At 48.3% G+C, this 13161-nt stretch overlaps 1 protein-coding gene across 4 annotated transcripts in view; it reads left to right on the top strand.

Annotated features, from left to right (window-relative positions):
• Camsap1 (calmodulin regulated spectrin associated protein 1) overlaps positions 1-13161 on the top strand; it is a 68768-nt gene that overhangs the window by 45740 nt on the left and 9867 nt on the right. For all 4 annotated transcript variants that reach the window (XM_008841931.3, XM_008841932.3, XM_029567718.1 and 1 more), the window contains 6 exons: positions 3654-3793; positions 3877-3973; positions 4354-4531; positions 8233-8324; positions 8994-9078; positions 9815-12182. In XM_008841931.3, the coding sequence (XP_008840153.1) occupies positions 3654-3793; positions 3877-3973; positions 4354-4531; positions 8233-8324; positions 8994-9078; positions 9815-12182 (2960 nt within the window). The remainder of the gene's footprint in view (positions 1-3653; positions 3794-3876; positions 3974-4353; positions 4532-8232; positions 8325-8993; positions 9079-9814; positions 12183-13161) is intronic.

Genomic DNA, 13161 nt, shown 5'->3' with positions numbered 1-13161 from the left:
AAAAAAAAAAAAAAAAAAAAAAAAAAAAAAAGACTGTTATTGAAATAAAAATTAAAAAGTAACAAAACAGACATTTTAAATTTTACAAAAAGAAAATATGTAAAAACCAAAGCTGTTCCTTTGGTTGGTTGGTTGGTTGGTTGGTTGGTTTGGAGATAGGGTCTCACTGTCCAGCCCTAGCTGGCCTGGCATTTGTTATATAGACTAGGCTGACCTGCATTGCTCTGCCTGCTCTTCCTCCCCAGTACTTGGATTAAAGGCATGTACCACCAAAATGATAAATAAAATAATCTGGAAAGGTTAGTCAAGAAAAGAGGGCAAAGTAAAGAATGCAAAAACAAAATGCAGGTCTAGTAACACCAAATAAAAGTACTGAGAATATTTGAGTGCGCTATGTGTTCATGTGACATGGACAGTTTTCTGTTGGACCAAGACTGGGAACTCCAGAGGCCCAGAGCTGTATGGCTGATGGACCCAGAAGCCAAGAAGTACATCCTTGTGGGCTGACTTTGGGGGAGCTTTTTGCTGGGTATTTTACCAAATTTTCAAGGAATTGGCAGTTGTATTGGTTACTTTTGTGTTTCTTGAAGGAGGCAACTTATAGAAGGAGAGTGTATTTGACTTACAATTGCAGAAGGATTAGAGTCCATCGTGGGGGCTGAGGGGGAGGAGACATGGCAGCAGAGGTGGCCAAGAGCAGAAAGCCAAGCGATTACATCCTCAAGCAGGTACAGCAAGCAGGAAGGACTAGAAACCTGACCAGGCTTAAGAGCTCTCGGAGCCCGCCCCCAGTGACGTGCTGCTCCAGTGAGGCTCTGCCTCCTTAGACCTCCCAAAACAGTGCCACCAGCTAGGACAGAATGTCCAAATTCTTGGCACCTGTGGGGATACTCTTCAAACCACAACAGTTTCTGTGGCTTATAAATTGTATCAGAGATGAGAGGATCCATCTGTGACACACCAGGAAGAGACCACCAGAAGACAGTTAACAGCTGGCAGCCTTGTTAACCCAGACTGAATTGCACGGCCTGGAAGACGAGACTGATGGCCCCACCTGCTTTACACTTATCTCAGTAGGTGTAGTTCCTGGTCTGCCAGTGGTGATTCTACCTGGTGGTGGCTGTGGATCTGAGAAGACACCTGGGCCTTGTCAGCAAATTGGGGCAGGAGGCTCAGTGCAGGAGCCCTGGTCAGGGGTGCCCGCAGCATTGGCCCAGTATGTAGTCCCGCAGCCCAGGGAGAACCACAGAGAGCCTGGGAGCAAAGCCAGCAAAAGGCTGTGAGGGGGAGATGAGTGTGTAAAGAGAAGTCTGTGAGGATGAGATGAGTGTGCAAAGAGTAGTTTACAACTGTGAGGAAAAACCTTTTCTGCAGTTCTTGGAGGAGACGACATTGTCAGATGTGGAGAGTCAGTGTCCTAAAAATGATAGTTTCTTGACTATTCTGTAGGTGTATTGCCAATCCAACAAATACTTTCTACAGAGATTGACAAGGCAACACAGAAATTCATGTGGATGCGTAAGAGCCCGAGAGCAAAGTTGTCACATTTTGTTTTGGGTTAATTTGGTTTTCAGCAGATGGCGCAAGAACTTCTGTACTTTTAAAACCTAGACTTCCTGATGGCGGTGTTTTCTCACCTTTGTCCTCCAAGTAGCTCAGGGAGCATCGAGGGCGTGCTGCGTGGCAGGGAAGGTCCTGAGGCCTTGCCCAGGCTGTGTCACTTATCCTAGTGACATCTTTTCACTTTGTACCCATTGTCTCTGGCTGTCAGTCCTCCTGGCAGCTTCCTTCAGGCCAGACTCAGAGCCCAGCTCTGCCTTTCTGACTTTTCAGGCTATGGAGTTGGTCCACTGTTCGCCTGTAGCGTGTCTGCTTCTGCATTCTACCCTGGGTACATGACAGTGTCCGAGTCCATGCTCACTGTGCTCTTGGTACAGTGTGAGGCAGTGTCTACTGGTCTTATCCCTGTAGACAGTGAGTTTGCGTCATAATTAGCTCACTCCTTTGTGGGAAGAACTTTGGACTCTGAGCGTCTTCTCATCTACTACCACAGGGGGCGCCTCCAGCCTCATTCCTCTTCACTGTTTCCTAGTTGGCAGTCTACGTCAGGAGCCAGCCTCTTTGTTTGTTGATTCATGAGTTGAACTTTCATTACCGCCTCATCGGTCTAAGTCTATTTTGTGGGTTAGATTCATTTCTTTCATTGTTTTTGTTGCCTAAGTTCTCACAGATTTCAGCCGAGTTAATTTTGAAGAATAAAAATGTGGGGCACTTGACCTGGGCATGGTGGCGCACGCCTGTAGTCCCAGCACTTAGGAGGCAGAGGCAGGTGGATCTCTGTGAGTTCAAGGCCACCCTGGTCTACATAGTGAGTTCCAGGACAGCTGGGGCTACAGGGAGACCCTGTCTCAAAAAGACCGGAAAAAAAAAAAAAAAAAAGAATGTGGGGCATTTGTTCTGCTAATACTACATTTTGTTTAACTCTACAATGGGTGGAACAGTGGCTTTGACTTGAGATAGTCACATGGAGCAGGAGAACAGCATACAACCCCAGCAGAGATGTTCAGTGGGAAGCTCTGTGTTAAAGGGCCTCATAGCCCAGAGAGACATTTCACCCCACATGAGACAGACATACCCTATTGAACTAATGACATAGATTGAAAAAGCAACATTTGAGATCTTAATTTTTTTTAAAAATTTTATGTGTATGTGTGTTTCACTTTCATACATTAAGTGCACCCATGCATGCAATGCCCAAGGAGGCCGGAAAAGGGTGGAACTAGAACTGGAGGGCAGTTATGAGCCGCCATATGGTTGCTGGGAACTGAGCTCATATCCTCTGCAAGAGCAGCCAGTGCTCTTAACCCCTTAACCCCTGAGCCGGCTCTCCAACCCCACATTTGAGATCTTGAAATTTTTTATTATTTTGGTACTGGGGATAGAACCCAGGACCATTGAGCCATCTTGCCGGCCCAGAAAGTCAAACATTCCTAAAAGGTGACTGCCATTGTTCATCCTGTCATCTTCTGTCCTTCTGGAGAGATGGCTCAGTGGTTAAGAGCACTGGCTGCTCTTGCAGAGGATCCAGATTCAAATCCCACACCCACATGGTGGCTAACAACCATTCGAACTCCAGTTCCAGGGGATCCAACTCCCTCTTCTGACCTCTGTGGGCACTGAACAACCTGGGTGCACTTACATACATGCAGGCAGTACACTTATACACATAAATAAAAATAAAACTTTTTTAAGTGTCACGTGATTTGTAGCCAGGTGTGGTGGGGCAGGCCTTTAATCCCAGCACTCGGGAGGCAGAGACAGGCGGATCTCTGTGAGTTCAAGGCCAGCCTGGTCTGCATAGTGAGTTCCGGGCCAGCTGAGGCTATGGGGAGACCCTGTCTCAAAAAGACACCCCCCCCAAAGTCATGTGATTTGTTACAATATTTGGATGTTTAACCCTTAAGTGCAGATTCTGATATTTCCCCATTTTTTCTATGTTTAATGTCACTTGTCAAACTTACTGTATCTTAAAATCTCAATACTTTACCACCATTTCATGTAAATAAGTTTCAGTTCAGAATTATCTATCCATCCGCCCACTCTTGTGAAGAAGAACACGCATGTCATAAACAAATTACCTGTCTGTCTACTAGATATATGCCTGAAGGAGGTGCCGTCGATGGCGGACAGCTTGTATAACATCCGGCTTCTGAGGGAGTTTTCCAATGAGCACCTGAACAAGTGCTTCTACCTCACCCTGGAGGACATGCTGTATGCTCCGCTGGTGCTGAAGGTAAAGCTGCCATCAGACATGAGCTTAACACCAGCTGCCTGGGAGCAGGTGCTCACTCTGCCTGGGTGTGCTTTCTGTTTCAGCCGAATGTTATGGTTTTTATTGCCGAGCTCTTCTGGTGGTTTGAGAACGTTAAACCAGATTTTGTTCAGCCTCGAGATGTTCAGGAGCTGAAGGATGGTGAGTGACAGCTATGTGATCATAGCCATTTTCTTGGAGCGCCCAAGGGTTGATGCTGCCCACCCAGCCATGGGGCCAAGCTGAGCTGTTGTCAGTGCCTAGGGCAGACCTGAAACCCAGGCTTACCTTCTGTTTGTTCATGATGTGGTCTGTGTTATGTTTTTAAATTTGATAAGATATTTAGAACAATCTTTTTCTTTTTTCTTTCTTTGAGATAGGCTCAAACCTAGGGACTCACCTGTCAAACTTAATTTTAGGGAGTTTTTTTTCTAAAGTAAAAGTTGAGTTCTTGTGTTTGTGAGCTGCAAGTTCTCTCTGTTTCTTGCTGGCACAATAACTATAAATAATATGAGTGTTTCTGTACAATGCTGTTTCTGCAGCTAAAGCAGTGTTACAGCAGAGGAGCAGCCGGCCTCTTGTCCCAATCTCCAACGCAACCAAACGCAGCTTCCTGGGTAGCCCTGCTGCCATGAGCCCTGCTGACCTGCCACCCCTGACCCAGCCCCTGGCTGAAGGTGGGCATCGGTACCACCTGCACTCGGAAGAGCCTGAGTGTCTGTAAGTCGGTCACTCTGCTTTGAGAATTTATTTGACACCTTGTTTCCCTTTTCACGAAGCCTGAAGTATTGAAACTCTCTCTTAAAATGATAATAGAGTAACTTCTGGTGGCTTCTCTTGCATGCCTCTCGGTCACTCAGTCTCCTCTCTGGAGGCTAGGAATGCTGTGGGCCCCTCAGGTCCATAGTCAAGGTTCTTTTAAAGCATGTGCACCAAATTGTAGTATTGTTTACAGAAAAAAAGATTCCACCTTGTCTCCTCACAGTGAATGACAGTTTCAAAAATAATGTAATGAGTAGGGGAGCTGAAGTAGCAGTTCGTGTTTGCTTTGAAATGGAGTCTGATAGACTGACATGAAGTGCTGTGCGTTTTAGGGGCTCTTGGTGCTCACTCACAGAGCTTGTCCATATGCAGCACTGCTTCCTTCACTGCGACAGTGAGCAGGGAATTCAGTTATGATAAGACACCAAGTGGAGCTGGTCAAGACTGTTTTGAGACCAAGTGTGACCCACTCCTTTACTATCAGGAGGCAGAGACAGCAGATCTCTTGTGAGTTGGAGGCCTGCCTGATCTACATAGCAAGTTCTAGGTCAGCCAGGGCTACGTGATGAGATCCTGTCTCAAACTCACTCCCCCCCCCCCAAAAAAAAGAGTGTGTTTTAAGAACTGATTTTTGTCATTAGGACCTAAAATTTGACTAATTGGATCCAGGTTAGTTGACTGCTACCAGATGAGTGGGCCTCTGGGATAAGGGTGAGGGGCTCCTCTTGGAGTAAGTTTTAGCCTCTTATGTGGGGGGAAGAGGGCTGTGCTGCCCCAGCTTGGAGAATATTTTAAAATGGAGGTATGTTTGTGAAATGTGGAGGTTGTGTTGGGATTTACAATTAAAGCAGCTCTCAGTGGTTTTGAATAGCACATGTGGTTCACAAGCAGGCACGCGATAAAGAACCTAAGTTTTCTCAGGTTGATAGTAATGGTGCTGGAGTGTTGGCCAGGAGGAATGTGGTCAGGGCCCTAGGTGCTGGGTATGTGTGTAAGGGCTGAGACCCGCTGAACTGCACTGAACTGCACTGCCTGAAGCAGAGGTGGAAAGCTGTGTGGTGGCTCAGAGGCCACAGATGTGGACAGTGGCTGGGTGGTGATAGCACTTCACAGGCAGAGTTACACAGCCACGCGGCACCCTGGGAGGGGACCAGGCGTATTTGCTTTAGCCCTTGCACTTGCTCTAGTCCTTGCCTCTTTGTGGTCACAGCCAGTGTATGCGGATGTGTGTGTGTGCACGCATGTGCGCGCGCATGCATGGACGCTGTTAAGGCAGGCGGTATTGGTATCTTGTGCACTGCCCAGTGACCCTTTCCACCTCACAGTGGCTGAGAATTTTCTTAGGATTAGAATATCTCCTTGCGTGGTGGCACACATCTTTGTAGTCCCAGCACTTGGGAGGCAGAGGCAGGAGGATCTCTGTGAGTTTGAGGCCAGCCTGGTCTACATAGCGAGTTCCAGACCAGCTGGGGCTACAGGGAGACCCTGTCTCAAAAAGGCCAAAAAATAAAAATAAATAAAATAGAGTCTCTTCCCTGGCATAGTCACGCAGTACTTCATGTTGCAGTTCTGCTCTAGTTGATTTCATTGGTGTGAGGGCAGCTGGACGTTTATAATTTTTGCTGTGCCCTGTGGAGGGTCCCCTCTGCCCAGGCAGCCTCTGTGTCCATTACCCTTTCTGCATTGCTCTCTCCCTTTTGTCCCTCTTCCCTTCTTTGTGTCACTCTTCTGACTCTAAGTGACCTGCCACTATCTTTGTTGCTTTGGACCCAAGCATGATAGTTACAGCCCAGGTGCCAGATGCCCCTGTGAGTCCTGCCCACACCTTATTACTGTCCCTCTGGCCAGGTTCTCTCAAAAGTGAAATAGCAAAATAGGTGCCCTACAGTGTGAGCATGCTTCCTGTCAGGGAGCTGGTGCTCACAACCATGGGCAGGGGCGCTGGGCTGCTGCAACTGCACTGAGCAGTGCTCGCTAGCCGGTGTCTGTTCTGCACCTGTTGATCTCGTGAGCAGGCGCACTCCCAGCTGCACCCATGACTGCTCTTTTTTAGACTGCTGTTGTTTTGCTGTATTGTTGTCTAAGAATGCATGAGTCTATACCTCAGCTTTGAGGGCGTGCCCCGCTTTTCTATGTGAGGCTCGTGCTGAGGACACTGAGCATTTTCAAAGTTGGTTTGATGTGGTAGAGTCATCTGGTTTTTTTTAAAAAGTTAAGTTTTTGGTTAGCATACAAAAAAATGAGTTTCAGTGTGACATTTTCATGCACATACCATGCATTGTTTTTTTTTATTTTTTTATTTTTTATTTTTTGTGTATGCGTGTATTGCCTGCATGTAGGTGAGTGCACCCATGTCGTGCAATGCCCGCAGAGGTCAGAAGAGGCTGTCAGATCCCCTGGGACTGGAGTTACGAACACTTGTTAGCTGCCATGTGGGTGCTGGGATTTGAACCCGGGTCTTCAGCAAGAACAACCAGTGTTCTTAACCGCTGAGCCATCTCTCCAGCCCCTGCATTGTTCTTTTTTAATATTTTATTTATTATTATTTTTAACAGAGCATAGGATAGAGGTTTCTCTACACAAGACTGGGCACCCCCCATTTACAGCTGTCATGCATTCTTCTTACCCCCACACCTCTTGCTGGTCCCCTCTGCAGAGTTCATTTGAGATTTTTGTCATGCACTACAACCAGAAGTTTGTACATTCCTTGTTTGTAACTTTGGGATTTGTGGATGTTCATGTGCATACATGTGTGGGTGCTATGTGTGGAGGCCAGAAGTTGATGTTGGGTGTCTTCCTCAATCACTACTTTATTTTTTGAGATAGGGTCTCTCACTGAACCCAGAGCTTGCCAATTTGACTAGTGTGGCTGGCCCACTAGCCTCCCTCCCTGTGCTAGGATTACAGACCTGTGTCGTAGTGCCTGGCTTTCTCACAAGGCCCTGGCAATTGGACTTGGGTCCTCATGCTTGAATGGCAAGCACTGTACCAACTGAATCATCTCCCCAGCCCAAATTTGGAATTAGAATATATATATATATATATTATTTTTATTTTATGTGTATGAGTATATTGCCTGCACGTAGGTAAGTGCACCCATGTTGTGCAATGCCTGTGAGGACAGAAGAGGCCATCGGATCTCCTGGAACTGGAGTTATAAACAGTTGTTAGCTGCCATGTGGGTGCTGGGATTCAAACCCAGTCTTCTGCAAAAACAACCAGTGTCCTTAACTGCTGAGCCATCTCTCCAGCCCCCAATTTTGTAATTTTTATCTTAAGTTTAAAGCTCTTGTTGGTTTTCTTCTGGTTCAGCTTTAGGGAAGGAATTTCCCCAGAGACCCTGTTGATAGCTCGTGACTGGTTATGAGTTCATAGTGGTCTTTGTTGCTTTTTGCTTTTTCTTATACTACTTTATGTGTTGTACACGTGTATATATATGTACACCCATACAAGCCACAGTGCCCATGTAGAAGTTTGAGAATAACTTGAAGGAATTGGTTCTCTCTCCTTCCACCATATGGGACTTGAGGATGGAACTCAGGTTGTCAGTCTTGGCAGCAAGTGCCCTTACGCACTGAGCCATCCTGCCAGCCTCTGCCTTTGCTTTTGAACTTGAAGTCTGACACGCTCATGATCTTCTCTGACTTCATTTCTATTAGTGGGAAAGGAGCTTCCACCTTCAGCCCAGCCCATCCTTTGTTGCCTCTGAGGCAGAAACAGCAGAAAGCAGCGCAGGCGGAGGATACCCCCGGTGAGAACCTGGTTCCCTTCTGTCGGCCTGTCATTGCTTTTTCTTTTCATGGTTTAGTAAAATAATATTTCTCAAAATTGGACAATCTTATTCTAAGGTATTCATTTTAGTTAGGAATAACAGAGCTTTGCAGTGACACAGCTGAAAATTTAGTCTTGTGAAAATGTCATTCAGATCTTAAAAATCCATGCAACATGCACAGAATGTCAGGTGTCCCCAAGTGTGCCATGCTCTGCACTGGTTACCTTATGCACACTTCACACATCGTTAGAGCCACTGGAAATGGTACCATTCTGATTATCTGCTTCCTTGAGTGGGTTTTGTGGACTGGGTTAGTGTTCTAGTTTGGTTTCTGTTGCTGTGATAAAACACTGACTAAAAGCAACTTGGGAGAGGAGCGGAAAGGGTGTATTTTGTCTTATAACACCAAGGTCACACTCCATCACTCATGGAAGTCAGGGCAGGAACCTGGAGGCAGGAACTGAAGCACAGACCATGGAGGAATGTGACTTTCTTCCCAGGTGATTGCAGTTTGTGTCAAGTTGACAAAAACCAACCACTGTAGTTAGGATCCATTATCTGGAGAAATGGTTATTACATTGAAATAACTCCAAATGTCACAAAATTGGTTTCTTAATATTGAATGTGCTTATTTTCTCCAAACTACAGATCAGCGACATCGATCTAACTCCTTAACCCGAGTTGATGGTCAGCCACGAGGTGCAGTGGTAGCGTGGCCAGATAAAAAGAGCAGGTGGGTCACATTCACAAAATCTTCCTGTTTGGTGCTTATTGGACTAAAGTAGTGCTTCTCCAAATGTGATCCACATCATGAAATCCTGCTTGGTGCTTACTAGACGAAAGTAGTGGCTCTCTAGATATGGTCCACGGACTCCGGAAGAGCCACTGAGCCCCTTCAAGAAGTTGACAGTCGGTGTTTGCACAGCAGTGCCTGCACACACCTGCTTGTTTCTGTGCACCTCCTCGCCCATGAGCACTGTGTACTTTCCCAGTGGCTGTGTGATGTGTGGTGTCCCAGCAGAGAGAGGGCCCTTCCAGATCACAGATCTTAAAAGTAAAACAGTGCCACCCTACCATATAGGCACTTTGTTTTATGGTTGTGAGCCTGAGCCTTTAACAGCTGCGCCAGCTCTCTAGCCCTAGACACTTTGTTTTAAAAAAATACAAGAATTTTTTTTTTTTCCTGTAACGAGCTTGCTACTGTTATTTTTATTGAGAGTCTAAAACGTGTCTTAGCTTTCATTTGTAGTATGTGCATGAAGGCTCTTTGGGACCTTGGTTACTTTTAAGGGTTTGTAAAGAAATACTGGAGCCAGAGTGTTTGAGAATCCTTCCTCTGAAGTGGCCTCTGACACTCTTCTGTCCTGCAGTGTTTATGTAAGCCTCCTGAGTGGAAGAACAGAGTTCTTCTTCATACCTAGATCCCCCCTTCAGGCTCTTGTATTTTGGGTTTCTCCTCCATGTTTCAGGCCTGTGTCCCAGCCAACACCCTTTGCTCTCCATCATGCTGCAAGTTGTGATGTGGACCCCAGCTCTGGTGACAGTGTCAGCTTGGCCCGCTCTATCAGCAAAGACAGCTTGGCGTCTAATGTCGTCCACCTGACCCCACAGAACCAGCCTCACCCTGTAGCTGGAAAGACCAATGGAAAAAGCCTCCTGAGCAACGTCAACATCGAGGACGAAGAGGAAGAGCTCGTGGCCATCATCAGGACAGATGTGTCTCCTCATTCCCCAGAGGGCCCCAGAACCTCACCTCGGACTCCCGGCCTGGCAGCAAGTGTCAGGTCTCCCCAGAGACAGGGGGACACCTTGGAGAGTAAACCTGATAGTTTTTTCTTGGAGCCCCTGATGCCAGCGGTACTTCGACCAGCCAAAGAGAAGCAAACGGTCACTAAGGAAGATGAGCGTGGAGAAGGAAGAGCAAGGACAGTCACTTCCAAGCGGCCTAGCGAGGGCCCCCAGCCTCTCGTAAGGAAGAAAGTGACCAGCAGCCATGGCGATCGCGACTTGAATAGGACTTTCACCCCCATTCCTTGTTCAGAATTTGCTGCGAGCATTGACCCTGCAGAGGCGGGATCTCAGTCAGCAGACGCCCCAGGAGAAGAAGGGCCTCTGGCTGTGGGCAGATTTGATCTGTTACCTCAGCGGCAGGCTGCCGATGGCTTCTTCCTTCATGTTGGCAGGGCTGAGGAAGATGAGGGGAGGTGGTATGTTGGTTCACAGAGCCCCAGCTCCCACGATTCAGAACCCTGGACCATCCTGAGGCAAGACTCTGACTCTGATGTGGTGGACGTGGAGGATGTGGAGCAGGATTTCGCTGGTGAGGACCATTCTGTGGTTATCCCCAGATATGCTGGTGAGGAAGAATCTGCCAAACTCCAGGAAGATCTGAAGGTAAAGGAACACGAAGACAAGGATGATGCCAGTGGCCGTTCAAGCCCGTGTCTGAGCACAACTTCTCAGCTCAGCAGCATGTCCATGGCGAGTGGAAGTGTAAAGATGACCAGCTTCGCGGAAAGGAAGCTCCAGCGGCTGAACAGCTGTGAGACCAAGTCCAGCACCAGTAGCTCCCAGAAGACTACCCCAGATGCATCAGAGAGCTGCCCAGCCCCTCTGACGACATGGCGGCAGAAGAGGGAGCAGAGCCCTGGCCGGCACAGCAAGGACCCAGCCAGCCTGCTGGCATCCGAGCTGGTGCAGCTGCACATGCAGCTGGAGGAGAAGCGCAGGGCCATCGAAGCGCAGAAGAAGAAAATGGAGGCACTCTCCGCACGGCAGCGCCTGAAGCTGGGCAAGGCCGCCTTTCTGCATGTGGTGAAGAAGGGCAAGGCCGATGGTACCCCCCAGCCGCTGAGGCCTGAGCACTTCACGAAGGAGTACACGCAGCACAATGGGGAGGACTTGGAAGATGGCGTCTGTAAAACTGAAGGGTTCCTTGTCAAGGAAGAGCAGAGGGATCCCAATGAGCCTCAGGATGTGGCGTTTGTCCAGCTGCAAAGGCCCCGGGATCCGGCTTCTCTGCACGATGGAGAGAAGCACAGAATGATCTCTGCTGCTCTCCTGGAGGACGGTGTAGGCGAGGTGGACGTGAGTGAGTGTGACCTGTCCATTGAGAAGTTGAATGAGACCATCAGCACCCTGCAGCAGGCCATCCTGAAGATCTCCCAACAGCAGGAGCAGCTTCTTATGAAGTCCCCAACGGTGCCAGCGCCAGGCGCTAAAAATAACTGCCAGGACCAAAAGGTAAAGGCCCCAGTCCACTTCGTTGAGCCCCTCTCTCCAACTGGGGTAACTGGCCACCGCAAACCCCCGAGGCTTAGCCAGAGCCGGAACTCACGTCCTGGAAGGCCAGGTGAGCTGAAAGTTCCAAAAGACAGACAGCAGGGTTGCTCCCGGAGCAAAACCCCTACACCCAGTGTGGAGACACTCCCACATCCACGGTCTGTACCCCCAAGCACCCATCCACGGACGCCCTCTGATCCTGGTGGGGAGCCCCCTGAGAAGTGTCTCTTTGACAGTTACAGACTCCATGATGAGAGCAACCAGAGGACATTTGGTCTGTCCTCTACCAAAGACACAAATGTTGTATCTGAACACATGAACTTCAGAGAGGGTCTGGACACAAATGTGAAAGAGGCAGGGCTAGGCTCCTCTACCACTCCAGGCAGAGAGCACAATCCAGTGGAAGAGCCACTGAGGAGCAAGGCCAGCCTCATTGAGGTGGACCTCTCTGACCTGAAGGCCCCTGATGAGGATGGAGAGGTGGCTGGCCACGATAACTCGGTGGAGCTTGGCGGAGACGGTGACCAGAAGCCAGGGGTCGGCTTCTTCTTCAAGGTATGCGAGTTGGTAGTGTGTGTCGGTGGTCATGAGGTGACGGTGCTTCACCTCGATTATGAGGGTGTTTCAAGAACTTCAGTTCTGAGCAGATCCTATAAAAAGCCAGAGAACAAATATGTTTGACTTTGTGGACTACAGAAGCCACCATCCTGAGGACTCACCCAGTCAGAAGTACTCATGGGCAGCACATCTGGATTTGCATAATTTTCATGAATCAGGAAATGGGTCCTATTTGGTAGCTTTTTAACCATTTAAAAATGTAAAAAATACAGCTTGAAAGCTATTCAGAAACATCTAGGCTGGGCGTGGTGGTGCACGCCTTTAATCCCTGCACTTGGGAGGCAGAGGCAGGCAGATCATTGTGAGTTCAAGGCCAGCCTGGTCTACATAGTTCTAGGACAGCTGGGGCTACAGAGAGACCCTGTCTCAAAAAGACAAAAAAAAAAAAAAAAAAAAAATCTGGGCCAGATGTGGCCTTCGCGCTGCAGTTTGCCCACCCTTGGTGTGGAAACTAGGAGCAGAGATGGTTCAGCAACGTCTTGTTTCTCCATCTTGCACTTCTGCGTTAGAGATCAAGAGAAGTGTGGACTTGGGGGCCTCACTTGTGTCCTGACAGTGTCTGTTCTGAACACTCAGCCTTGCATGATGCACGTTTTGTTGGCATTTGTGCCTGTGTGCATGTGTGCATATGTATGCATAGAGCCCAGAGGTCAACCTTGGGTGTCGTTCCTCAGGAGCCATCTAGCCTGTATTTTGAGGCATGCTCTTTTATTGGGACCTGGGGCTTGCCAGTTGGGCTAGACTTGCTGGCCAGTGAACCCCAGGAATCCTCCCTAGCATTGGGATTACAGACGTGCCTTATTATCCCATCCAACTTTTTCGTGGTGCTAGGGACTGAACCTAGGCGTGGTCGGGTCCTCATGTTTCTGGGGGAAGCTCTTTACTGACTGAGCCATCGCCCCGTTCTCAGCATTTA

This window comes from Nannospalax galili, unplaced genomic scaffold (assembly GCF_000622305.1).
Source record: "Nannospalax galili isolate Female #2095 unplaced genomic scaffold, S.galili_v1.0 scaffold1421, whole genome shotgun sequence".
Lineage (NCBI taxonomy): Eukaryota > Metazoa > Chordata > Mammalia > Rodentia > Spalacidae > Nannospalax > Nannospalax galili.
Note: the sequence above shows the minus strand (reverse complement) of the source record. Positions and strands in the feature narration are given on the sequence as shown.